General features: G+C 42.5%; 15 protein-coding genes across 15 annotated transcripts; 2 read left to right on the forward strand and 13 right to left on the reverse strand.

The window, feature by feature from the left end:
- Window positions 1-107: 107 nt before the first annotated feature.
- TbgDal_X4910 (hypothetical protein, conserved) lies at window positions 108-1604 on the reverse strand (the record flags this gene model as incomplete). Its single annotated transcript, XM_011779368.1, has 1 exon — window positions 108-1604. The coding sequence occupies one exon, from the start codon at window positions 1602-1604 to the stop codon at window positions 108-110; it is 1497 nt and encodes a 498-aa protein (XP_011777670.1).
- Window positions 1605-3330: 1726 nt separating this feature from the next.
- On the reverse strand, window positions 3331-3804 carry TbgDal_X4920 (hypothetical protein, conserved; the record flags this gene model as incomplete). Its single annotated transcript, XM_011779369.1, has 1 exon — window positions 3331-3804. The coding sequence occupies one exon, from the start codon at window positions 3802-3804 to the stop codon at window positions 3331-3333; it is 474 nt and encodes a 157-aa protein (XP_011777671.1).
- Window positions 3805-4474: 670 nt separating this feature from the next.
- Window positions 4475-4843, reverse strand: TbgDal_X4930 (hypothetical protein, unlikely; the record flags this gene model as incomplete). The annotated part of the gene is made up of 1 exon (XM_011779370.1): window positions 4475-4843. One exon carries the CDS (start codon window positions 4841-4843, stop codon window positions 4475-4477), a length of 369 nt encoding a protein of 122 aa, XP_011777672.1.
- Window positions 4844-5594: 751 nt separating this feature from the next.
- On the reverse strand, window positions 5595-7145 carry TbgDal_X4940 (hypothetical protein, conserved; the record flags this gene model as incomplete). The annotated part of the gene is made up of 1 exon (XM_011779371.1): window positions 5595-7145. One exon carries the CDS (start codon window positions 7143-7145, stop codon window positions 5595-5597), a length of 1551 nt encoding a protein of 516 aa, XP_011777673.1.
- A 2050-nt stretch (window positions 7146-9195) lies between these two features.
- TbgDal_X4950 (hypothetical protein, unlikely) lies at window positions 9196-9573 on the reverse strand (the record flags this gene model as incomplete). The annotated part of the gene is made up of 1 exon (XM_011779372.1): window positions 9196-9573. One exon carries the CDS (start codon window positions 9571-9573, stop codon window positions 9196-9198), a length of 378 nt encoding a protein of 125 aa, XP_011777674.1.
- Window positions 9574-9591: 18 nt separating this feature from the next.
- TbgDal_X4960 (hypothetical protein, unlikely) lies at window positions 9592-9957 on the forward strand (the record flags this gene model as incomplete). Its single annotated transcript, XM_011779373.1, has 1 exon — window positions 9592-9957. One exon carries the CDS (start codon window positions 9592-9594, stop codon window positions 9955-9957), a length of 366 nt encoding a protein of 121 aa, XP_011777675.1.
- An 821-nt stretch (window positions 9958-10778) lies between these two features.
- On the reverse strand, window positions 10779-11084 carry TbgDal_X4970 (hypothetical protein, unlikely; the record flags this gene model as incomplete). The annotated part of the gene is made up of 1 exon (XM_011779374.1): window positions 10779-11084. The coding sequence occupies one exon, from the start codon at window positions 11082-11084 to the stop codon at window positions 10779-10781; it is 306 nt and encodes a 101-aa protein (XP_011777676.1).
- Window positions 11085-11188: 104 nt separating this feature from the next.
- Window positions 11189-12409, reverse strand: TbgDal_X4980 (ATP-dependent DEAD-box RNA helicase, putative; the record flags this gene model as incomplete). Its single annotated transcript, XM_011779375.1, has 1 exon — window positions 11189-12409. One exon carries the CDS (start codon window positions 12407-12409, stop codon window positions 11189-11191), a length of 1221 nt encoding a protein of 406 aa, XP_011777677.1.
- Window positions 12410-12436: 27 nt separating this feature from the next.
- On the forward strand, window positions 12437-12895 carry TbgDal_X4990 (hypothetical protein, unlikely; the record flags this gene model as incomplete). Its single annotated transcript, XM_011779376.1, has 1 exon — window positions 12437-12895. The coding sequence occupies one exon, from the start codon at window positions 12437-12439 to the stop codon at window positions 12893-12895; it is 459 nt and encodes a 152-aa protein (XP_011777678.1).
- Window positions 12896-13019: 124 nt separating this feature from the next.
- TbgDal_X5000 (methylglutaconyl-CoA hydratase, mitochondrial precursor, putative) lies at window positions 13020-13853 on the reverse strand (the record flags this gene model as incomplete). The annotated part of the gene is made up of 1 exon (XM_011779377.1): window positions 13020-13853. One exon carries the CDS (start codon window positions 13851-13853, stop codon window positions 13020-13022), a length of 834 nt encoding a protein of 277 aa, XP_011777679.1.
- A 506-nt stretch (window positions 13854-14359) lies between these two features.
- TbgDal_X5010 (hypothetical protein, conserved) lies at window positions 14360-16408 on the reverse strand (the record flags this gene model as incomplete). Its single annotated transcript, XM_011779378.1, has 1 exon — window positions 14360-16408. One exon carries the CDS (start codon window positions 16406-16408, stop codon window positions 14360-14362), a length of 2049 nt encoding a protein of 682 aa, XP_011777680.1.
- Window positions 16409-16724: 316 nt separating this feature from the next.
- Window positions 16725-18278, reverse strand: TbgDal_X5020 (hypothetical protein, conserved; the record flags this gene model as incomplete). Its single annotated transcript, XM_011779379.1, has 1 exon — window positions 16725-18278. One exon carries the CDS (start codon window positions 18276-18278, stop codon window positions 16725-16727), a length of 1554 nt encoding a protein of 517 aa, XP_011777681.1.
- A 432-nt stretch (window positions 18279-18710) lies between these two features.
- TbgDal_X5030 (short-chain dehydrogenase, putative) lies at window positions 18711-19757 on the reverse strand (the record flags this gene model as incomplete). Its single annotated transcript, XM_011779380.1, has 1 exon — window positions 18711-19757. One exon carries the CDS (start codon window positions 19755-19757, stop codon window positions 18711-18713), a length of 1047 nt encoding a protein of 348 aa, XP_011777682.1.
- A 3321-nt stretch (window positions 19758-23078) lies between these two features.
- TbgDal_X5040 (hypothetical protein, unlikely) lies at window positions 23079-23393 on the reverse strand (the record flags this gene model as incomplete). Its single annotated transcript, XM_011779381.1, has 1 exon — window positions 23079-23393. The coding sequence occupies one exon, from the start codon at window positions 23391-23393 to the stop codon at window positions 23079-23081; it is 315 nt and encodes a 104-aa protein (XP_011777683.1).
- A 682-nt stretch (window positions 23394-24075) lies between these two features.
- Window positions 24076-25749, reverse strand: TbgDal_X5050 (serine palmitoyltransferase, putative; the record flags this gene model as incomplete). The annotated part of the gene is made up of 1 exon (XM_011779382.1): window positions 24076-25749. The coding sequence occupies one exon, from the start codon at window positions 25747-25749 to the stop codon at window positions 24076-24078; it is 1674 nt and encodes a 557-aa protein (XP_011777684.1).
- Window positions 25750-25956: the final 207 nt, after the last annotated feature.

Genomic DNA, 25956 nt, shown 5'->3' on the forward strand with positions numbered 1-25956 from the left:
TGCTGTGGAAAAAAAAAAGAGTGGAATCACAGAAACAACCGCCACCTTTCTTAACTCCCACTGCATCCATCGCAGATTAAATTACCGTCCACTCGACACTAACGCACTTAAAAAGCCATGAAAAACTCGTGGTCAGCTGATATGCCTGTGGCGCAAGAAGCATCTACGGATGGTACCCAACCGCCCTGCCATGTGCTCCGACAGCTGACTACCGAATCGATACGGTTCCTGAATGAAGTCACAGAAGTCAGTTCATCACTTTTTACAGCTGCCCCACCGTTAACGTCCACATCAACTTCCTTTTTAAAACCATTCCCACCACAACAGTTGCCCTCGCCGTGGACAACCGTACCAGTTGTTGATGATGCACCATTTAACTTCTCTGTGAGTAAAACAAGACGTACCTCTGCGTCTATTCCGGCGGCAACCACACCTTTTCCACAAGCGAAGGGAGCAATAGAGCCGATGTCATATTTCAGCACGCTAGTGGTTATACTTACTCGCGTCCACTTTCGGATGTCATGCACACACACCGCACGACCGACAGCTATTGCCACTTCAAATTCATTACACGTCGCGCACACATCCGCCACCCGTGTTGTGGCGTCGGTAAAGCGGCTCGACACCAGAGGAACAGACCGCTGACCTCCACTCATCGCCTCAGTTTGTTTTGTCATCACAGCACCGGAACAGCGAGTGTCGTACACACTTGCAACGGGCCCCTCCGCCACAACAACACCATGAGGGGAAATACCTCCACATGTTGCCATACCCGTGGGGGCGTGCAAAGTACCGTATTGCCGAATCACTGCGCCACAATTGCGCGCGTCCAACAGGCGCAAATCAAAAAAGAACTCCCTGCAGCAGACCACCTGGTCGTCTGCAAGTGGAGTCAAACCACACCAGCCACGGGCCCCATAAGCTTCAGCTCCACTGGTTGATGCTGCTACAACAGGCTCCCAGAACGGATGTTCATCAACTCCACCACTTGATTGGTTGTCCACACGCCGACGTTTCGCCGGAGGCTCCGCCTTGTTGGTTTCGCCAACGGAAGATGCAGGGAGAGTGGTGACATACACATTACCCACTACATCAGCCGTATACAAGCGCGGAGTCGGAAACAGAGCCACATGGTTTCCCTGCTGTACCATGAGAGAGCGACTCTCTCTGCAAAGCTCTACACAACAGATGCGTTGTCCTGATGGCAAAGCTGGGGACCGCCACAATAAATCGTCACCGTCATACACTGTGCGACGTGTAAGGCAAGTTCCAACATCTCCATCTGCCGCGATGAGGCCAGTCAGTACTACAGGTAATTGATACTCCCGCGGTGATGGATCCCCTGGTTTCTCCTCACTGGAACCTTTTTGATCCTCATTATTCCTCTCATCTTTGTTGATATCACCATACGACCTCACCAAACGGGCGACGCCGAGTTCCCGAAGCCCCTCTACCTCCAAAGGTGGTGCCGCCGTTAAACTGATATGCGTGCGCGAACCCTTTGGTAAATATGGCCGTCGAGGGGCACCAGGCGCCTGCTCAAAAACCTTCCGCAGTGAAGCACAAGCGTGAGGCTTTGATGAAGAGGGAAAAGAAAGTGCCATCAGAAATTGTGTGATGCAAATAGTGCACCAAGCACCCTCTGAGAAATATACCTGATACGCTAATCAACAAAAAAAAAAAGCAGCAACAGAAAAGTATACACGTGTATATACATATCATAGAAATACATGGTGCGTAAACATATCGGTAAGGGTATAGAACTAAATTAGTAACAAGTAGCAGATACCAGAGAAAAAAAAAATTTTCTGTCCAGTACTTTACTTTAAAAGTGGCATAACTTAAGTTCATCTGTGTCAGCTGCGTGAGGAAATAACACTGCATCAACAATCACAATTTCTGCAGCAGCGTGAACTTTAGGAACGGGGAAAACAACGACGCAAATCCGTTTTTCCTCCATAAATACAAATACAAATAGAAATACATACTTTTCTTTCTCATCTACCAAGAAATACTCATCATCAAACACCTCAAACGGACTGAAAATAAACCATGAATAAACGGAAAGAAAAAAAAAAGGAGTGTGAACCGTTCCGATTGCTCCGCCCCGCCCCGCCCCGCACCACCACCACCACCACCACCGGTAACATTAGCAACGGAAAAAAACAACGGAAACTCAAATAACGTCGCTAAACGCAAATACACGAACACACACACACACACACACACACACACACACACCAAAAAAAAAAAACTATGACTAACACACGTGTACCATTACACAAAAAGGAACAAACGCAGATATATATGTATATAGCCAGATTTATTTACATGAAACAGCATTATTCTTAGGTAAGTAAGAAGAGACAAACGGGATAAAGAGATAAAGGCAAACCGCCAATTTAAAAAAAAAAAATCAGAAAGGGCGGTGCATATTCGAGTACAAGAAGAAAGAGCATAGCACACACTTTTTTCCTTTGCCCGAGGTCAGTTTCATACAAAACCCCTGAATGAGATTTGGAAGAATAACCCGCAAAACAAAAATGAAAATTCGTCACGTTATAATTCAAAGTATTCCCTCCTCCTTATCGTCTTTCAATAATTTTTAGTATTCCTTTTTTTTTTTTAAATCCTTTTCTAAATTTAGTTACTTAACACTCCTTCGCCTCATGCGCATACAACACCGCAATTGAATGCGAAATAATTATTCGCTTATTTGCCTCTTCTTTTCTTTTTTCTTTTTGCTTATCAAACCCCTCTCTGTGCCAAAACAAGAAGTTAATGGTAAATCCGAATACAAAATGAAGGAACGAAGCTAACTCAGTGGATAACAAATGTGTGTAAAATGGTGGCAACACACACCACATATCTCTCATTATTGTACATTCGCCTTCAGCCACCAAATGAATATATAAATATATAAATATAAATATATTGCAACATATATGTGCACAACTTACAGACCGGACTTCTGATTGTACCAGTTGCAGCAGTTGTTGCTTCCCTCGAGTACTGCAGTACAGAAATTATGAAAATAAGGAAAAATAACGACCACAAATGACACTGACACGGTTAAAAGCAAAAAGGCAACACAACTGCAACAACAACAACAACAACAGTGAATAATAATTTATATATATATATATATAAAAAGGAAACCGAGGAGGGGGGAAATACATCATCAATGTACGAACAGAAAAAAAAAGGATTTTTGTGGAGACGGCACCGCTCTCAAATAAAAACTTTTAATAACATATAAGTGTAAACTACAAGATTTCCTTCCACTGTCCTCAGGAGGCGGGGCGGCGGGTTTCCGATTGATGGTTTCGACTAAGTACATTTTTTCGGATCTCCATTGCTGTTATCCACATTATTATTGTTATTATTATTATAAGTAGTAGTAGTAGTAGTAATAATATTTTTGTTGCCACCGCTGCCATTCAATACGCGCGCTCTCTCCAACCTCATCCACGAAATAATGAAATCCAGCGGAGCATCGGGTCTCTCCTGTAAAAGTGTTGCAGTGAGTTTGTCAAAGAGCAGAGGGATTTCGTTCAACTCCAAATAATCTGAAAATTTCAAAGACTCATTACTCGGTTCTTTGCGAAAACTTTTCGCTTTTTCGTCCTCCTTCTTCTTCTCCTCCTCCTCCTCATTTTCTTTAATCACATCAACATCACAACTGATGGCGTTCAATGATGTATCATCTTGTAAACTTTCATGAGGGTTTGATTTCTGCTGTTGCTCCTCCATAACTATTCTTTTCCCACTTTTTAAAGCTGTTCCACGCGACAGCGGCAGCATTAGAGTTCACTGCTACAGGTATAAAAGATGTATATATATATATATATATAAATATATAAATGTATATCTGTGTATGTATTTGTATGTGTTCTTTTTTATGTTAATTTGCGGATGTATACAAATATATCTGTAACTTGATGCACGTGCAATTGTGGCACTCCGACAATAAGGAAAGTGATACTACAATATATCCTAACTTCACTTACAACCTTCTCTTACCTTTCACTAGGTTTTAGTTTTCCCTTCTCTTTAGATTTTTCTTTGTTACTCTTTTGTTTGTTTGAAAAGTCCTTAAAACTACAGTGTCTGTAAACCACCTAATGTCTCTTTCCTCAGTGCCTTCGCCCTTCTTTCCGTTCAATCTTTTTTTATTTTTGTTGTTGTTGTTGTTGTTGTTTCTAAAGAAACAAGAATGTGAAATGATTATTTTCTTTCAAAAAAAGAACTTGCAAAGGTAAAGAAAAAAAGTTTAATTTGACACAAAGAGTGAATCTACACAATAATTTTTTAAAGAAAACATAATTCATAATTTTGGCACATATAAACAAAACAAAAAGGGAATGTAATGAAGAATAGGGTTTAAAGTGGCAGCATCATTTGGTAACTTTGAGAACATTAAAAAAAAAAAGACGGTAAATCTCACACGTGTTATATCGCCAAAACAATTCCATTAGTTCTTTCTTTTTTTTTCAGTCCTTGTGTATCTGTTGTTGCCCTTTGTTTTTCTTTTTTGGTCGTCGTCGTTGTTGTTGTTTTTCCCACTTACAATTTCGTGAAGTTTGCCATGTAAGTTTTTTTTTTTAAAGAAAAAAAAAGGAACCACTTTGAGATTTGAAACGGAAAGAGGAGGATAGAGGCGAGCATAACAAAAAAAAAAGAAAAAGAAAGTTGCAATACCGCTCCTTCTGCTAATTTTTAATGAAATATTCAAAAAATTCTTCAAATATTTCGTCATTTCTCTAGAAGAAGAAAAAAAAGGAAAAGGGGGGAAATAGCACACCAATATTAACTGGCGTGTTCTATGGGCACACACACACATTAAAAAAAAAAAGAGAGAATTTGTTCAACGCGGCTGCGAAGGTAATTCGCATAAACATATGTCATAACCGTATTCATTTCCCTTTTTTTATTTTTGTTTTGTCCATCCTTTGACTACTTGGTCGATGGTTTCCTTGTTAACTCTTATTTTTTTAAAAAAATTTAAAGGAATTTTGTTTTCTCGCCCTCGGTAATTTACTACTGCTTGACTCCTCACAACATATCACACATGTTGGATTGAATAACAAAAGTAACCTCGAGGGTACCAAAAAAAAAAAAACAGAAAAAAAACACAGCAGACGACTGAAGAAAACAAAATCTTCTTTTTTAAAAAACCTTTTTTCTCTCTCTTTTTTTTCTCCCTCTCTCTCTCTTTCTTTAAAGGAGATAAAAGATAAAATAAAACAAAACACCATCACCACCACCACCACTACCCATTTCCATCAAACCGATATTTGATTTATTTTCCCTTTTATATCACCTTTGAGTCATCATCAATTCACTCACAATAAGATGAAGTTGTTTTCTCAAAACAAAACAAAAACAAAGAAACACACAAACGCAGAGGTGATTAAACAAAAAGGAGGGTGAAAACAACAGTAAAGCAAAGCAAAGCAACGCTGAAAACACTGTTAATAATCTATGAATAGCTCACGCCCATTTCACGCGTTGCTCATTTCAAATCAAACAAATGGCAAATCTCTCTCTCACTCTCTCTCATACACACACACACACGCAGACACACACATCTTCTAAAATTCCTCATCAAAACTAAGTCCTTTCGTGTGATTATCAATGAAACTTTGTATAAGTGGTACCTTCGAATTCTGAATCTGTCCTATTTTACTTCGCCGTAATCCTTCACGCAGTTGTTCAAGACACGTCCCCATGCATTTCCCGCTACCTTTAAGAAATGCGGACCAATCTCCAGCACCCTTTAACACATCGTTATTAAGTAGAATAAATGTGGGAATTATCTCTACTCCAAAGAACTTATATAATGGTTCCGCAAAGTCCATATCAGCCTTTACCACACATGCAAAACTGTGGGGAAATCCCTCCTTCATCATGGTTGGAAGAGAAGCAACAACTCGCATACACGGAGGGCACCATGATGCACCCATGTAAATAAAAGTGTGAGTTCCAGATGGGGTATCATTCCCCGGAGGGAAAAGCACAGTTTCACCAATTTTACGAAGCAGATGCTCCACCGTATACACGGGAGCAAGCAGTGAAAGGGAATGCAACTGGTCAACAGTTTGAAGTTCCTTCACTACTAAGGGTTTCCCATACGGCGGAACCGATCCAACCTCAGATTGAATGGCCTCATATGAACCCATTGCAGTAATATCGCCATACTCATCCACCGGACCTCCTGCAACTCGCCACATCACCATGGAGGGAAGTGTTAATTCATGATGACAAATTTCATCTTTTGCAGATGATTGGGCGGATGATGCGACGTTTTCAAATTCCACTTGCGCTCCAGCACTCGAGTGTTTGATCGAAAGGGATTGAGAAGGACCCTCCGCGGAGGGTGTTCCATTCAATAAACTGTTAAGATCAAGAATTTTTGTTACTCTTTGAAGGATCACATCTCCGACGCGGTCAACAGATGCTGAATTCGGTGTAATTTGGGCGCCAGCACCGGACCGTTCCGCGAGCGGAAGAGCACTAAGATCCAGGCAAAATATACGGCATGCGGAAAGTTTTTTCGTCACATTTCCCAGCATACCCTCTATTTCCTCTTTGTTGCTGTGAAGCACAACAAAGACAGTTTCGCCTGCACAAAGCTGCAGGAGCGGCGCCTTAGCCTGAGCCTCTAGTTCCACTGGAGGTGTGTGAAATAATTCCTTCAGTTGCTGTAATGTGTGGAGTGTTGTGATTGCACCATCAACAGACGCGGTACTGTTAGTACATTCAGCGTGAAGCGAAGTTTTTTGTCCATTAGAAACTGGAACGTCAGGTCGACTGTCCACACCGACTTGAAGCTTTCCACCAAGTTGCGCAGGACTTTTGAAAAGTTCACATACTTCCCCTTCGCATTCATCATTACTATCATCATTTTGACTTCCAACCATGTTGCTGTTGTTGCTGACTGAACGTTTCATAGAACTTTGGGAGTTGAAGTCCACATCTCTCAGTAATGTAGCGGTAACTCCTAAAGATTTATTGTCAGTTTCCGCCACAACAGTTCCGTTAAAAGATTTTTTTGATACGTTTCCTCCCGAGAAGGAACCTGCTAATATCGGTTCTACGGCTGTTTCATGCTCACGAGGGCGCTTGGAAGAAGCACCTACCATGTTCTCAATGAAATAATGGATTATTTTTTTAAAAAAAAAAGACAAAAAATGTGGCGGCACACACAACAGGGAGGGGAAAAAAAAAAGAAGTGACAGTTTATAACTCCTTATTTGAGTCCTAATCTTTACCGAATGTTGCCAACCTTTGTGTTTGCCTTTTCTTACGTGTACAACAAACAGAATATATATATATATATATGTATATGTATGATTATATATGAATGTAAATTTATGTATTGCGGTTTTTTTTTAAAAAAATATATATATATCTATATGATCAATCCACACGAAGAAGAGAATATAAAATATGTGAAGTGTGAAAGTAAATGAATACATACACAAATAAAACACACAACAGGCATCTTTCTGCTTTATGATTACCCAAACGCATAGAAATACGCGTCAATGAAACAAAGAATAATACAGCTTTGAAGTAGTCGTTCAGGTACATTAAAATATATATATATATATTGATAGGGAAAAAGCATATGGAAATGGGAGAATACCATGAAGTCACGCAAATGCTTCAAATCTCACGGTATCATCGTCACTCCATACATGCATCACTTTCTTTTCCCCCTTTTTTTTTTAAACAAGAAACAAGTCAATAAATAATTCAGTTGATTGTAAGTTAACTCTCCATAACCTTCCACAGAAACATATATATATATATATATATATATATATATTTACACGTAGATATATAAAGATGGCGTCTGCTTCGCTCTTCCTTTCTTCAATTGCCTTCGACTTCGGCGTGTTGTTGGACATTCACGGCATTTGAGTCCTCTACTCCAACACCAGTGCAATAATAATTTTTAAGAAAAAAATCAATTAAGTTAAATTAAAGTCACCAAAACGAATTTTTGTTAACAGATGGGGAAAAAACAAACACTTTTGCGGCACAAAAAGGCAGAGTTGATGCTTCATTATAATTTTCCGTGCACGGACACTAAGTTCAAGAACACTGTCCAATATTTCTGATAGCTTCCTTTTGTTTAATATAATATATATTAATAAATAAATAAATAAATATATATATATATATGCATCCTAACTTTCTAAACGTAGGAAACCCACTTTTTTTTTTGCTTATTTTTGTGATGTTTATCTTTGATTACAGAACGTTAGTTGTACTGCCTTAAGTAATGAAAGGGAGAAGAACAAAAAACAAAAAAGAAAAGAATTGAAAATTAAGTTTAGTAGTTTAGAGATGTATCAAAATAATTTTTTTAAAAAAGTTGAGAAGTGTTTGAGAAACCGCCAGTCACGTTATCATTTTTAAGTGATCTGATACGATTTCTTCCTTCAGCGTGTTCATCTTTTTTTTGTTTTTTTTTTGTGGACGTTTGGGTGTTTGTATTTGTTGTTCTCTCCTCTCCTGTTCTCTCAGGCTACAAATCTCAATACATTCTCAGTCGTAACAGTAACAAGGCAGGAAAAAAAAAATTCAAAGAAGAGAAATGATTAAAAAAAAAAAAAATAAGCACACTCACACACAAGGATTGGAGATGGGGGAAAAGAAAAAAAAGAGAAGAAGTAATGCGACACGAGATGACATGAAAAGATGAGAGAACAAACAACCACCCGACTCTGCAGGAACAAAATCACAACATCACCTTACGCTTACTCACTATCCCTTAGCAATTCCTTTTTCACTTTCTTTCCTTCCCTTTTTCTGTGTATTTTTTCTTTTTTTTTTTTTTCCTTCTCGTTCCTATTCTTTTTTACTTTTCCTCCACATCTTTTTTGTTTTTTTTTAATTTTTCTACACCCACTTTTTTTTTTGTTGTTGTTACCTTCCTTCTCATTTTTGTTCGTATTTTTTTTTTTAAAGTATTAAGTAAACCAACCTCCCTCATTTCATCTTCATCATTCCCTTCTTCCCTCATAAAAATAAAAAGCAAAAAAAAAAAAAAGAAAGAAAACCCCCCCCCAAAAAAAAAGGAAGAAAGAAAAAAAAAGAAAAGAAAAAAAAGAAACAAACACATAAAGAAACCCAGGGGTAACACTGGAGGTCCCGGGTACTTCCTTATTCTTTTTTTTTTCTTTACTCTTCTTGTTCTTGTTCTTGTTGTCGTATTTCATTTCGGTTACCGTTTCTTTTTTTTTTTGCATGTTTGTGTGGTTTCTCGTTCCCTTTTCTTTCTTTTTTTTCTTTCCTTCTTTTTTTTTTCCTTGCTTCATTGTTTCCTTCTTTTTTTTTCTTTTCTCTCTCTCTCTCTGATATTTCTTCTTCTTTTGTTGTTGTTTTCCTCCTTTTCGTATGTTTTCTTCTTCCTTTTTTTTTCTTCCCCCTTTTTAGAAAGAAAAAAACACACACACACACATATACACACTCACGTACACACACACACAAAAAGAAAAAAGAAAAAAAAACAACTTCTTTTTCCCTTTTTTTTTTTCGCCTTCTCCTCCACCTTTTCATGTACTCATTTCTCTACTGATGCGCATGCGCTTGTACACACACACAAAATATATATATATATATATAAATATATATATAAATGTATGTGTGTATGTAAATATATGTGTGTATGTGTTTTCAATTGTTATTAGTGGCGTGTTGGTGTTAGTGTTGGTGCTGCTGATAGAATGTCTCCTCTTCTTTTATTCCTTTTTTTTTCCTTCTTTTCGTTTCTTATTTTATTTATTTTTTTCTTTCTCCCTCGCCATCTTTATGTACTTTTTTCTTTTCCTTTTCCTGAACATCGCTCTTTTTCAATTTGAATTTCACTTGTTCAGGTATTTGGTCACTGAAACACTTTTTTTTTCCTATTTTACTCTTTCTTTTTTCTTCTTCGCATGTTGATATATTTTTATGTTATTCTCCTCTCGTACTCCTAATTTTTATTTTGTTTATCACAGAACCGGACTTTCCCTTTTTGTGTGCGTGTGATTTTTTCTTTTTTTTTCTTATTTATTTATATATTTACTTCCTTTCCCTTTTTCGCTTTTTCTCCTTGCTTTGTTTTTACATTTTTTTTCCTTTTTTTTTTAGTTTTCTCAAACCCCCTCTTCCGTCCTCATTTTTGCTCTCAATACATTTGGCTCGTTTCTTTGTTTTTTTTTTTGGGGGGGGGGGAAATTATTTTTTAAATTCCCTTTTTTTTTTTTTTACTGTTTTGTTTTGTGTTATTTCGGCAGGATTATTCTTTCCCTTTTTCTTTTTTGCCTCACTCTCTTTTTTTTTCTTTTATTCCCTTAAATCCCATTACCTCTTTTTTCTTTTTTTAAATGCGAATGTACAAAAAATATTCCACACCCATCTTCTATGAGGGGAAAGAAAAAAAAAATTAACTCTTCATTGATTTCCTCACGTATTCCCGTTTGTTGAGAGCGTCGTTCCCTTTTCTTTTCTTTTCTTTTCTTTTTTTTAAATTATTTATTTCCTTTTATTTATTTATTTCCCCACACCCTCCCTCCCTCCCTCCCTCCCTCTTTTATTCGTTCCTCTCCAATCCACTTTTTCCTCTTTCTCTTCTTTGCTCCGCTGCTTCATCCCTCCCATTCACTCGCAAATTCCGACACGACACTCATAAAGTTAAAAAGCATGTGAGTGGGTTTTTAAAGAGAAATTAAAAAAGAAAAACGTAGAAAAGAGAAAAAAGAAAAAAAAATCCAACCAAATACTCAAACGGAAATTTTAAAGAAAAAAAATACACAAGCGGAGACAACAATGACGACATAAAGAGGAAATGAAGTAGAAGGAGGCACGAAGTAAAGCATGAGAGCGGGGAAGGGGAAGGGGGGAAAGAAAAAAAAAACAAAACAGTATGAAACAAACAACTTTAACACCAAGACACGTAGACCGAAACACAAACAGACAAGCACAAACACAAACACACATATAAACATAAACATACACATACACAAACATATATATATATATATATATATATATATACAGACAGGCGGAAAAAGAAAAACAAAACACATAAGATAGGCACAAACACGTACACCGGAAGCACATGAAATGAGTCCATACAGGAAAAGGGGATGAGAATGTGTGTGTGTGTGTGTGTGTGTGTGTGTGTGTGGTATTACGCGGTGTACAGCTCAGGATCGACTTCAGCAGGGATCGGTTTGATTTCCGTGTCGAGTTCCTGCTCAATGCGATAGACATTATGGCGGTCTTCATAAGTCACGAAGTTAATGGCGAGTCCCAAGTGACCGAAACGGCCAGATCGGCCAATGCGGTGAAGGTAAGTCTCCGCGTATTTGGGGAAGTCGAAGTTGATCACCACATTCACAGCCTGAATGTCGATACCGCGAGTAATCAAATCAGAGCAAACCAGGTTACGGCAGTGGCCCTCACGAAAGTCGTGAAAGACACGGTTTCGATGTTGCTGCTGCATGCGCGCATGAATGTAGTAGCAGCTATACCCAAGCTGAGTGATTTTCTTTGCCAGTAATTCCACACGGTTGACACTATTGCAGAAAATAATAGATTGGTTGATCTGCAGACGGTTGAAAAGTGTGTTAAGGCAGTGAATTTTTTGTCGCTCTTCGACGAATGCGTAGTACTGTGTCACACCACGCAGCGTCAGCTCCTCCATGAGATTGATTTCGTAAGGGTTGCGCAGATACTTGTCCGCAAAGTCCTTGACTGTGACGGGGAACGTAGCTGAAAAGAGCAACGACTGACGACCTTTGGGTAAGAAACCGTAGAGATCCCTCATAAGACTCGTGAACTCCTGCGACAAGAGCTTGTCAGCCTCGTCAAGAACAATAATACGGCAGTGGTCGAGTTTCGCCGTCCCTTTACTAGCGAGATCCACCGCACGCCCAGGTGTGGCCACAAGCACGTGCACCACACTCTGCAGGCGCAAAATATCATCACGGAGTGTTGTTCCACCAGTTGTGACCATAACCTCCAACCCGGTGATGTGCTTGCCAAGCTCTTTTGTCACCTGAGCCGTCTGTAGCGCGAGTTCGCGAGTGGGAACCATGAGGAGCGCCTGGATATGAGGCAACTGCGTGTCGACCTTCTCCAATACGGGAATGACGAAGGAAGCCGTTTTTCCCGTGCCGTTTTTGGCACGTGCTAGCACATCTTTTCCCTGCAGGGCCACAGGAATGGCCTCCTCCTGCACCGGACTGGGCCGTTCGAAGCCCTTCTCGAAGATACCCATCTGGAGCTCACGTCGGAGCCCATACTCCTCAAAGGTAACATTACGCCGAGACTCCACGTCTTCTGTCTTCTTTCGCACATCTTTAGTTGGCGCTTTCAAACCTTCCCTCCAATCATCATCGGTTACCATCGTATTCGTTGCTGTTGTTAGGTTGGGATGTATTATTCTCTGTGGGGGTGTATACGCGACTGTGGGCGTATGTTGTGTGATATTCTTGTATGGAGACTGCTTCACTTCCCCACACTTTTCACTTTTTGTTGCCGATTGTTTGTTTCGGTATGCAAATCCTTCTTCGCAGTGTATGCTTTTGCTTCCCTTACTTGTACTCTTCCCTGTCGCTTTCCTGCTTTTACCCCTTTGTATATATCTGCTGTCTACAACTATTTTTCTTCCCTTCTTATAGTAGACCTAGTGATGCACACCATAGGAAGCAAAAAGGGGGAAGAAAACAACAGTAGGATCATAAATATTGATGCAGTTCATCAGCTACAAGGTGAAACGCGCCGTGTGAGTGAGTGGCACTTTAAAATTAATAGTTATGTATGTGTGCCCGCACGTACACATGGGGAAAAGCTAAACAAACTGGTCGGAAGACGAGATGACAAAAAAAAATAAGGAACTTCGCTCCATAGTAAATGAATAGGTTAGAAAACATACGAACACAAATAGCATTACAGGTAACATAAAATATCCTAAAAAAAACGCCGGTAGCGCACACAATTGCCCTTCCCCGAGTCCATCATTTACCAACATATCTGGGTGGTCGCTTCTCCGCAAAAGCCTGCAGTCCCTCCATGCGGTCTTGTGTCTCCATCAGCGATTGGCTTAATCTCAACTCACCGTCCAATGCCTCGTCACGTGGCCGCCCAAACCCACCGCGCACCGCCGCCTTTGCAGCTGCTACGGCAACCGGGCCGTTGCGTGCTATTCGGCCAGCTACCGCCAGTGCAGCTTCCGAGGCACCACCAGCAGGCACTAATTCAGTAACGAGACCAAGGCGCTGCGCCCGCTCCGCAGGTACGACATCAGCTGTTAAAATCAACTGCAAGGCATTACTAAGCCCCATCACAAGTGGTGCCCGGTACGTTCCACCAGCTCCAGGAATAATGGCGAGGCCCGTTTCCGGTAACCCGAAACGTGCACCCGCTCCAGCAATGCGAATGTCTGTACACAATGCCAACTCGCAGCCACCACCCAGAGCCGCTCCTTCAATTGCACTTATTGTTGGCTGAGATAGGTCCTCCAGTGCAGTAAGGGTGTCGCGCTGCTCCTCCACATACGCACGGGACTCCACTAAAGTCATACCACGTCGCTCCTTAAGATCAGCCCCTGCGCAGAAAACCCCGTCAACACGGCTCTCCACAATGACACAGCGAATCTGGTTTTCAGGGTTGCGGCAGTAACAAATACACTCCTTTAGCTCACTCAGAAGCTGTCGACCAATGGCGTTCTTACGAGCGGGTCTGTTGAGTCCAATGAGACCGATATGCTCACCTACACGCGTGAGGGAGCACTCACCATCACGAACAACCTGTGCGACTGCACCCGCAAGCAAAACCGGACAACGGCGCATGGCTCCGAAGTTTCGACAAACAAAAGTGGATATCGTTTCGTCACTTAACTTTCTTTTATAATTTTATTCAAAGGACAAATGAACCACACACTACTCCAAGAAATCTCCACTAAACCCGTCTCTCCAACTCTCCTCTCCCTTCCTTGAATCACTGCCTATAGGTCGACGTATTATCGATGTTCCTCACTTCCCTCACAGTCAGATGTTGTCTACCTAGTCCTAACGGTAAAAGCGCAGGCAAACAAGGAAAACAGGAAAGGGGGAGAAACCTGTTGAAAACACAACGAGCACGGGGGACTATATAGGAGCGACGAGCACGCCTTCCAGCTCATGTGCCGCTAGTCCGCACCGTTAATGAACCAGAGTTTTTTTTTGGGGGGGAGGAGGAAGAGAGAATATGTGCTATTCTTCCAACTCCCCCCCCCATTTAGTGTAATCTCCTCAACGGGAAACGGGATTGTGACAGCAGTTCGTTAAAATTACACCGTCAAAACACTTAGATCGCATTATCCAGCAAATGCAGCCGGTGCCGCCGAGCTGCCTACAAGACCTTTGGTGAAGTCCACGGTAAAGTCACCCATCTCAAGTCGAGCTGCGTCCAAGAACACATCAATATGGTACTTCCCCGCTCTTCGCTTCAACACTGGCCCATCCACACTAACAGCCACACTACCGTCCGCATTCCTCTTTGATGATTGCTTCACGAAAAGTGGATGGCGCTGGCCAAGCGAGAGATGCACACCGAACTGGCGCTCGAAGGCCGTCACATCACTCACCACACGATCTCTCCCAAGGTAGGGGCTAAGGCCGATACCCAACTCACGCACATAACAACTTCCCTCCGTCTGACGCACAAGTTCAATAAGTTCAACCAACTCGTCAGGGGCATCGGGAGAAATATCGGTGACGACACCTTTCACAATCGTCAGTGTCGCGGGTTTCGGTTGAGCCATCGTCACTGCCTTGGATAAACTAGGGTATGCAAAGACATCGCAGGTACCGTTTAGTTTACTAAGGTCGAACGATTCACTTATAACCTCACCAACAGGAAACGTCCCACCAATGCTACTGCCAACACACGCACCTGCGACGTTACTTCCATCAGTGCCACTAGCGCGAACAACATCCTCCTCACATGAATGAGAGAGACCACACTTTGTCGAGTCTTTCGCGCCCTTCAACTTTAGCATTGCCAAATACTCCTTTTTCTTTAAGCGTCCATGTCTCCCAGTATCACCCACGCCATCCATTGGAAGCAGGGTAGCAGCAGCGGCTTCCTCCGCCCCCGCGGTGGCCACATTCTCCCCTTGGTTTGAAGGTTCTGCATGGTGCACAGCAAAGCGTAGACGATGATTTTGTACCATGTTACGCTCCGACGCGTGAGCGGCAGCATAATAACCGGTATTTAGCAAGCAATCCTCCATCCCCCCATCGTAGGTGAGTACCTGGCCAGTACAACAAATAATGCGAAGTGGGGCTCCGGGGCCAGTGATGAAACTTGTTTCCGGGACAACGGAGCCGTCAGTACCGCCGTCTCCTTCACCATCGAGTGCTCTCCCCTTCCACGTGAGTACACCTGAACTGTACAAAGACCAAAGACCTTCATTCGACAACGCCGACTGAAATGATGCTGGTGGCACCACCTGCAGTGGCCGGCAGTCATTCCCTTCCCCATTCTCTTCCTTCCTGCTAATCTTCCGGGACCAGCTCCAGACGTCAATGGAATCAGCTATGGCCCGACCAATAGCCTCAGCCACATCCGGTTTGAAGGAACATGACCGCATGTAATGCACAAGTTCGTCGTTATCCAAGCAACAATTTGTGTCATCCGAGATGCTATCGCCGTCGCACTTGCTGGCTAAGACATCATCTGCTGAGGCACTCATTATCTCCAAGTGATTATGCTCAGCCACACGTAGGCCCATGTTGAAAAGATCAAGCCGCAGACGGTATTTATCCAGTTCATTTTGGAAGGCGTTGCGCTGAATAAGAATACAACCAAGTAACTCACGATCCGATCCGTTGCACAACCTCTCAAAGAGTGGATCCTCCCACTCCATTTCGCCCCGCTCCTCAGGTGTCAACAACCATGACAGAGAGTCAAACATTTGCCTCATCTTCTCCCGCGCCTTCACACTGCCGTCAGCATCACCAGTCACACTTTCAGAAGAAGCTTTATCAGATGGGTGACCACACAGCCTAAGAAAAGCCTGCAAGGTTCGCACATCATCCAAAAAACGGTCAGCTTTGAAAGGTAACACGCCATACGTAACCCTCCAGTTGCTTTTGAACCCCTTAGAAAAGCACGGAGTTTTAGCTGAAGAATGGAGACCGACGCGAAGTGGCCCAACAATATTCGGTGCCTCAGGCGCCTCTCCGTTGAAGCGATTCAGTTCCTGAATGTACCCCTCCAGTAGAACTTTCTGTAGAGTACATGGAGTGTGGTCCACTACAAGTAGCACATGTGGGGTAGCACCCTGAAATGCGTCTATGCGGAGACTCTGCCACAGAATTGTATTAGCACAGGTTCGTGCCGCCTGAAGTGCTGATGACATGTGACTTTACCTCACCTTTTTCACCCTCCACCAAACTTATCAATTAAAAATGTGTTCTCCCCACCTCACTTAATGCTAAATACTTCAGTGCATTAGAAAGGAACAGCAGTGAGAATATCGATCGCGTCGTCGAGAGCAACCGTCTAAATCAGTTAACTAACAGTAACATGCATAGGCGAGAGGTAAGTTGATTGGGTGACGTTAGCGTAAACACCGCAGCAGTTGTACAACACCCCGGTGCGTAATCCCCAAACCCCCATACAACAGCGTATGCATGCGGGGGGAGAGGAACCAAGAAAAAAAATACACAACTTCCTCACCATAGACGCCACCATATCGGATAATGACTGGATAAGTCGTATGGGAGTCCATGAGACTTCTGTAACTGTTGTGCACGCCTATAGAAGTGGCGGTGTGCCACATGACTTCGCTCCTCGTAAATGGTGTGACCAACACCCGCCCCAGCGGCACACCGGGCTAAAACAACGATATTTGCCGAGGCCGGGACCGGTACCTGATAAACGTTCTGAGAACCAAAGACCCGTTGGCACATCTGCACAAAGTCGGGATCGGATTTGGGAAGGTTAAACGCTGCAACGCCGATCGAGGAGAGTGCCGCGCGGCACAACTGAAGAAAAATAAGGGACGACATGAAGGCGGGTGGATCGCTCCCGACAAAAAGATCCACAAAAAGCACGTCGTAACACGTCGCCGGTTGTACTTGGTATCGGGACAGCGGCTTATGCTGGTTTCCGTTAGTGGGAAAATCACCACCTTTGAAACTCACGGAAGTTCCAGAATGCGTGCGGCTAGAAACCAATTCATCAAAGGTACTATTACTCTCCCCAGTGCCAGTTGAAGATCCAACAACATCCTGAAGGAAGGCGGCACCGTCCTGAACATGACAAGTGACACTTCCGCCTTGCATTTTCTTGCGCATTCCCATGTCTTCAACTGCAGCCCGAAAGCACTGTTGCTCAGCATCAACTAGGTCCAGTCGCATAATGTCATGTGAGAAATGCTGCTGCAAGAAAGATGGAAGAGACCCTCCACCAACACCGAGGACAGCGACCCGCAGCCGAGGTAGCGGAGAGGGAAGTAGCAGCAGAGCACTAAGCATGATGCGCAGATATGGCGCACCTAAATAACTGGCGTCAGCGAGGCAGTTCATTGAGGCCGGTGCCAAGGGGTCGCAGCGAACAAGCGATTGTTGCGTGACTCGGTTGCTCCAGCGTCGCAACAAAGCGTCACTGTCATTTCGTACCTCATTATGTGACGTTTCAATAGTCATGGAGGTATATTTAACTGTACCCGGGGGCCAAGAGGAGGAAGCGATGAACATTGAAGAGCCCACACGATTACCGACGGTATCTTCAACAGCGTCATCATCATCACCGTTGAAGCCCTTGACGCTACGGGTGGAGACGTCACCGCGAGGTGCGTGTGCATCACCCACAACTTCCCTCACAAGATACAACTCGTTGGCCTCTGCTACTGAATCACTGTGGCCAGCAGTGGTGTATGTTTCATTTGAAAAACATGCAAACAGCTTTTTCACGACCCCTCCTCTATCACTGTGTCCACAATTTCCATTTTCGGCATCACTACCGCGTGGCAGCAATGATTGTTCCCCTTGCCCCTTTTCCCGGACATAATGATTTGTTACAACAACATCATAACCCAAGAAGGTTTTGCAGGGGTACCGCGCATGCTCCTCCGAGTGCACAACATCCGCCTCATTAAAGAGTGGAATCTCTCTCTGCCGCAGCAGCGCAATTTCCCGGAAAATACCGATAGCAAATGTACCACCAACGCTCGCTGCAATAAACCCCCATGCACGAGCTCCCAGTGGTTTGAAAAAATAGGGCATATTGCCCTCCGGGAGATGTCGCCTAACTTTTCAAAAGAAAAAAATAGAGGAGCGGAAGTAAATATATGACAGCACATGTGCAGAGGAAGTTGTACGTAATTCAACTGATGGGGATAACACAAGAGAAAAACATAGGTTAGTAACACCAACAGAAGCTTACAAACAACACGGCGATAGATGAAGAAGAGATGGAAGAAGGGAAGAAGGGAAGGAGAAAAAACAAAAACAAAAACGCCGCCGCACCGGCGTCAACAAAACCTAAATAAACAAAGGGGAAAACGTTTTAGTACCGACTGCACCAAACCCAAAACACATCAGTCGCCTTGTCCACTTCCAACAAGGCCTTCCACCGAGTAAATCAATTTACGTTCCTTAGACTGAAATGCATGGTTTCTCTTCTCACTACTTTTGGTCACTGTTGCATTTACCCAATTACATGACTTTTTTACCCCTCTCTGATTCATTTGTCGACGTTTCGTTCGGCTTCTCGTCATCCTTACGGACTCGCCACACGATGTTGTAATGCAGTTTTGAGAGCACCGCCATGGCTAAACGTAGCCAACCGTTAAGAAGAACTTGCAGAAGAAGCTCCAGCACATCAGTGGCCGGTTCCACACCCGCAACCATCCAACAAAGCAATTGCTTGTCAACACCCAAGCTTACGTCAAAACGATAGTGTTTGATGCTGTCGACAATTTGTTTTGCCATATCCAATGCGGTAACAGGTTCATCGCCACCGAAGGAAGAAAGCGCAGTGCATTCCGGACTTTTTCGAATATTCTCCTGCTCGAAGCCGGGCGTGTAGACATCAGGTGGACTAATCACCTGGAACCGGACGCCACGGCAGCTGTTTTCCATATCCATGCTGTGGGCAAAGGCCCGAATAGCAGCCTTTGATGCGGCATAAACGGAATACCCGGCAAGTGGGCAGCGGGCCGCAAGGCTGCTCACAAATACAACGCGTCCGGCACGTTGCTCAAGCATGGAGGGCAGAACCATGCGCAAAACATTTACACAACCGAAAAAATTGACATCCATCATCCTTCGTGCCTCTGCAGGAGTAATGTCCACAAACCGAGCGGGAATAGAGAAACCTGCATTGCATACGAGAAGATCAAGATATTTCCCCCCAGCAGCAGTAACATCCTTCGACACTTTATCCATCGCTTGCTCCACTGAAACCTCATCGGCGACGTCCATAACGACGTATTCCACTTTCGTGCCGGTTACTTTGGCCTCTACTCGAAGTGCCTCAACACCGGCCCTCAGCGACTGTTCATTTCTCGCGGCAATTATTACAACTCGTGCGCCCAGTTTGACGAGTTGCTTCGCCGTTTCCAAACCGATGCCCAAACTCCCACCAGTTACCAACGCACAGCAACCCTTTATGTGGAAGAAAGGCACTCGATGTACACTCCACCAGGCAGCAGCAAACACCAGCGCAATCAGCAGCGCACACACAAGAAATATAACTCCCATGGCAGCGACTCAAATAGGCGATGATGCTGGAAGTGGGAAGTACTAGGAAAAAAATAAAATAAAATAAACTTGGAACAGATAATAAATGCAAGCCTCCTAATAACCTAAATGGAATGCGCAATAGTTTCTTCGTTGGGTTTTAACCCGGCTCCTAATCTATGGGTATACAGAGGAAGCATGGTAGAAAGCAAACGGTGCAGGACACACTCGACAAGAGAAATATATATATTTCTTTAAAAAAAAAAAAGAAAAGAGGAGGTGCGTACGTCTCTCTGATCAGAAAATAAAGTCAAAGTCGTGAGAAGATGTGAAAGATGAGTGGGTAAACACCTCCATCACATTCGCTTCGATGAGGAATAAACAAGGAAGCAGTAAGGGGTGCAAAAGAGGGAGCAAAAACTAAAAGGGAGAAAGTGATGAAAGAAATGATGGAAGTTGTCCAGAAACACTGGCTGAGCTACAAAACAGTGGTTTCCAGATGATTAAATCCGGCTCGTATTTATTTATTTTTTTTTTCTTGGTTCCGTTTCGTTTCGTTTGGTTTTGTTCCCTTTTCCCTTTTCTCTTTTCTTTCTCTTTTCTTTTCTTTTCTTCAATTTCCCTCCTTTACTCTCTCTCCCCGCCCCCCATACTCCTTCAACTCAGTTATTTCCTCTCTACCATTCTCTTCACTTACGTGCTAATGCCGAACTAAATATAGGCATACACTGAGAGAAAAAAAGGAACGGAGTAATGAAGGGGCCGTGAAAGAAAGGAAAAAATAAAAGAAAAATAAAAGAAAGAAAGAACAAAAACTTTACCTTCGCTCCGAGTAAAACAAAAACATAATGGCAAAAGTTATCGAACAAAAAAAAAACTCCCCTACACTCCTCTACAGCAGTGGTGAATAAGATACGCACCACACAAACACACAAAAAAAACATATATATACTCATTTCTGCGAATCGTTACATCATGCAAACACTTCCTCATTGTATTTTGTACTTGTGCATTTGCTGTTATTGTTTCTTGTTTTTTTCCTCTCGTTTTCTGCTTTTCCTTTTCCTTTTCCTTTTGTTTTGTTTTGTTCCTTTTCTTTTTTTTTATTTTCTCAACCTGTCACCTTTCTACCAGTCTGCAGTCATCGATGATGTTAACAATTTCTGTCTCCCCATTGCGTTGGTCATCTCCCACGCACAAGTAACATCACCAACACATTTTTTCAGATGTGTACACCATTGAGTTTCACGACAAATTTGAAAAAAAAAAAATTGGAAAGAAGTCAAACATAAATAAGGTCAGAACTTTTTTTTTTTAAAAAAAGGTAAAAAGAATAAAAAGAAAAGTATGAAGGAAGCCACAATACACACAACCTCGCACAAAACACGCACGAAGAAGGGAAAAGAAATAATTAAAAAAAAAAAAGAAGGGCGCAGGCAAAAACAAACGTTGTCAAGCCTCCAGAGGCAGGTAGGAAAATATACGGTGGTAGCTGAATTCACGAAACCAGTAAAACAATACTGGTCCTCAATTTTAAAAAAAAATTATAATGATAATGATAATGATAAAAACAGTAGATATAACATCAAAACCAGGAGAAAGGAAGAAGAAAAAAAAAGAAGAATAAACATGTAAAACTCTCATTACACAAAATACGGCGGGTCCCAAGAGTTCCTGCCCTAATAGCCTGCTTTATTGTAACACCACATTCATTCCTCTCATTTGTGTACGTGCATCTGCTTTCACTTAAGTCAGGCAATCGCTTCTCTGCCAGTGTGAAGATGATAATTAATAATAATAAATAATAATAACTGGAATCAGTATTAGCACTACTGGTAATAGAATATGCGTGACATCATATTCCTATTTCACGCTAGCGCCCCAATATCTCATACTACTTTATATAGTTGCCGCTACTAGTCACTACTAATTATTATCATTATTATTGTAGCACTTCACTTTTATACTGACTCTTTCCTCCTTTTTTCCGCTCTCTTTCTTCAATACGTCCCTCTAGCTTCTCCTCTTCTTTTTGGGTTTTCATTCATTTTTTTTTATTTTTTCGTTTTGATGGGGATGATTGTAAACCTTTAAAACATACACACACACACACACACAGACACACCACAAACTACTTGTTCGTCACCAACCATTTATATATATATATATATTTTTCAACCATTGGACAAATCACTATGCGCTGCTGCCATTATGCTAATAAATGCTTTACCTTTTACTCATTGCTCAGTTTGTTCGCTTGTTTCTTTGTTTGTACTCATTTTACTTTTGTTGTTGTTTTATTTTCATTTTTTTTTTCCTCCACTCGAGGTCTACCTTCACTTTTCACCCCTTTTGTTAATCCCTAAACACAAATAAAAGGCAAGGAGAGTAGAAATCAACACCAAATATTTTCTTTTCAAAAAAAAAAAAAAGACAAAAAAAAAAAGAAAGACCTCCTTTACTCCTACATAATATTTTCTCTTCACATTCATTTGGATCTCCTTTCATTTTCTCTTCTGTTACCGCACTTCATTTTTTTCTTTTCTTTCTTCTAACATTGAATTGTTTCGATCCAGTTTTTTTTTTAAATATTTTCATGAGATAATACAACACGATATATCTCTTTTAACATACGAATATGAAATTGCTCACTTTTTGTGCTTTTCCCCATTCTATGCACTTCATTTTTATTACGCATTCATAAATGCACACACAAAAGTGTCGTATTCCGCCCTCAGCGACACATGCGGTTACAACAGCGGCGGTCAAAAGGAAGAAAAAGTAAAAGTAAAAAAAAAAAAACGAAATCACACAAAAACAAATGCCAGCATAAACCCCCCCCCCCCAGATATAAATTTATACAAGTTAAGAAAAAAAAAGAATGCAGACGACCTGGAAAGTTAAAAAAAAAAACATTCCTTCAGATGCGGTTCAGAACACGAGAGGAAAAGGAGAAAGGGAGGAATGAGACACACACAAACAGCAACAAAAGAGAAAATAATAGAGTAAAAGAATAAATTGAAAAGTCCTACGGCCGTCCACACAAGGTAATGTGGTGAAAGGATCCCTAAAAGCAAACAAGTGTTTTGTAAAGTCACTCATGGAAAAGTGATACAACAACAATTGAAGGTAACAAACCTTCACAGCCCCAACACAACATGGAACTCAGAAACAGTAGAGCAAAAAAAAGAAAAAGAAAAAAGAAAAAAGAAAGAAAGAAAATGCCTTAAAGCGTCGGAACAAACAAACTAAAGTGTGGTATCACCTCACCGTTCAAGTTGTTGCTGTGGCCGTACGCTCCCAACATGTCTTTCTTTTCCCCTTCTCTCTAATGCGGTCCATCTATCCCCATTCTCCGTTCCACACACACACAAGAAAAAAAAGAAAAAAACGCCACCAAAAAAAAGCCTCCCACCCCTTCCCCCCCCCGCCTCCGGGAACTTCATCGCTAAATAATAAAATACCGCTGCGGACTCTACTGACAAAGTGGGGAACCGGCTGCTTAAGAACTGCACCATTTCTTGACCATTTTTTTTTCCTTTGAACTCTGTTGTTTTGTTTCCATCTCCTGGGATTGTCGAAAAAACGGGAGCGAATACATGGCATATGAAATATTGAAGCGAATATATTTATATATTTTATATATGGCAAGAGCATTGAGGTAATGTAAGAAGGTGATTAATTTTAAGGAAAAAGAAAACAAAGAAACAAACACACGTGTACGAAGCACCACAGTCGCGCCTTCCTATAGCCCCAGATCCCAATCCCCACCCAATTCACACAGTTCCTTCTTATCGTACTCTACATTAAATGAAATAAATAAATAAATAAAGCGAACCGCACACATCCCTTTGTCCTTTTTGAGGCCGTTTATTTAAATCCATACCCCGAGTACCTCCAAAACAGGGTGTCCTCATATCCCCCTCACAGCAAGCGAACATATATAAAGATAGATGAAGGTAGATACATTATTGATATAGCGCTTACGTAACTCGGGACGGCACTTTTGTCCAAATGCACCTCCCTCTCGTATGGTGTCAGAGATGGAAAGTGTTTGAGAAGGAGAGAAGAAAAAAAAGATCCCGCATTACATTTAAGGAATTTAATGTGCTACTACCACCGCGTTCACCAGGGAGAGGAAGGGAAAATGGTGTAAAATCGTACAACAAGGGGAGGAATACACAAAAACGGTACAAACCAAACAAATGGGAGACGGAAGGGAGTGGGAAGTCTAAGGGGATAAATTATATATATATATATATATATACCCTCGAAACCACGCCATAACTAATACGGAAAGAAAAAAGGAGGAAGAGCGCAACGCATGCTGCTATTATTATTACTCCTCGCCCTGCGGGGGCACGGTGCTGGGCAGAAACTGTATGTTGGTTTCCTTCTTTATTTGATCCATAACGTCCAACGCGAACTGCAAATCAGCGCGGGTGTGAGCAGCAGAAACACAGAAACGAATGCGGCACCCCAGTAGTGGAGTAGCGGGGTATCCAACAATCACAATAGCAAGACCACGGCGCATGCATTTCCTCCACACGGCAATTGCTCTCCCAAGATGGTAAAGCATTACGGGAACGACGGGGGAGGCGTCATTACCAAGGACAGAGAAACCACGATCGATCAAGCCCTGGCGGAAAAATCGTGAATTTTCCATCAGTTGCTGTATGTGCTTGGGTCCAATGTCGGTGCCATCATTACCGTTTAGGACGTCAAGCACAGAGAGAGCCTGCTGAGCACAGGGAGGAGAAAGCGTATCGCAGTGAAGCGCTAGAGAGCTGTGAGTTCGGATGTGGTCAATTACGCTCTGATCCCCAGCAAGATAACCGCCAATAGCCCCGAAGCTCTTGGTGAAAGTCCCCATGAGAATATCCACGTCACGCGGGTCTACACCGAAGTGCTCCGTTACGCCACGCCCCGTACGACCAGTTGCACCAATAGAGTGAGCCTCATCGACAAAGAGCAGGGCACCGTACTTTTTCTTAAGTTCAACAACACGAGGAAGATTAACAAACTCTCCCTCCATACTATAGACACCCTCAACGACGATGACAATGCGGGTCCATGGCACGTATGCGCCCTTTGGATTCTGCCCGAGCACAACCGCCTCACGGAGCACCTTCTCCAGGCTGTTCATGTCAGCATTCTTGAATACCTTGGCGCGGGCCCCAGATAACCGTATGCCGTTAACGAGCGAAGAGTGGTTCAAGCTATCGCTGACCACAAGTGTATCCTCACCAAACAATGCAGGAAGACCACGAAAGTTTGTGCCGAAGCCCATCCCACACACAACAGCGTCCTCCTTCTTTAAAAAGTCTGCTATGGCACGCTCAAGTTTAGAAACTGGACCATGCTGACCGGCGTGTTGGGCGGCGCTGCATGAAGCAAGACCATAGCGATCTAAGCTGTTAAGCACCTCACGAGTAATATGGGGTATATCATCCGCAAAGCCAAGGTAGTTGTATGACGAAAGGTTAACGCATGGTTTGATATTTCCAGTGAAGGAAAAAGTTCTATTGGAGTCCGTCGAAACCCGCTCCATCACACCAATCACACGAGACGGACGTGAGTCAATCGCATGGTTGAAGCAGTCACGCGCACGGCGGTAGAAATGATTCTGCCAGAAATATTCGAGGAAAGTAAGCAGAGATGCATATCCCTCACGCTGCTTCCTTTTCGCGCCAAATAACTTCTGGCGAAGCTCGGCAATGCATCCAAAAGTGAATAAAAGTAAAAACGTGAAGTATGTCATTACCACAGAAATAAATGGAATGCTTTTGTGCTCCTCCTCCTGGTGCGTCACCCGCTTCGGCTGAGTATGCGTCCCCACACTTTCCTTTTGACATATCGTGTCCGTTGCACCATTTGCTGCAAAACTCGCCCGAACCGAACCTTGTTTATTGTACGCCTCGTCACAAGACTCGGCTTCAGTTACTGCCTTGTTTGCAACAACGGCACCCCGAGGTGCGTCTAAGAAATTCTCCGCCTCCACGTAAGTAGGCATTACTGATCCTTACCCCTAACAAAGAGCGATAGCTAAAACTGAATTATACTCGTCAGTTCCTATCGATAGGTGTCTCGTAATATGGCGGACAATATCGTCTCTCTTGTAGCTCCTCTTTATATTATCTCTGTGGTTCTTCCTGCTTCTTAGACAATGTTTTTTTGACCGCGTGGAAAATTTTTTGGTAGAAAAAAAAAAGTTGGAAAA

Source organism: Trypanosoma brucei, chromosome 10 (genome assembly GCF_000210295.1).
Source record: "Trypanosoma brucei gambiense DAL972 chromosome 10, complete sequence".
Taxonomy (NCBI): Eukaryota; Euglenozoa; class Kinetoplastea; order Trypanosomatida; family Trypanosomatidae; genus Trypanosoma; species Trypanosoma brucei.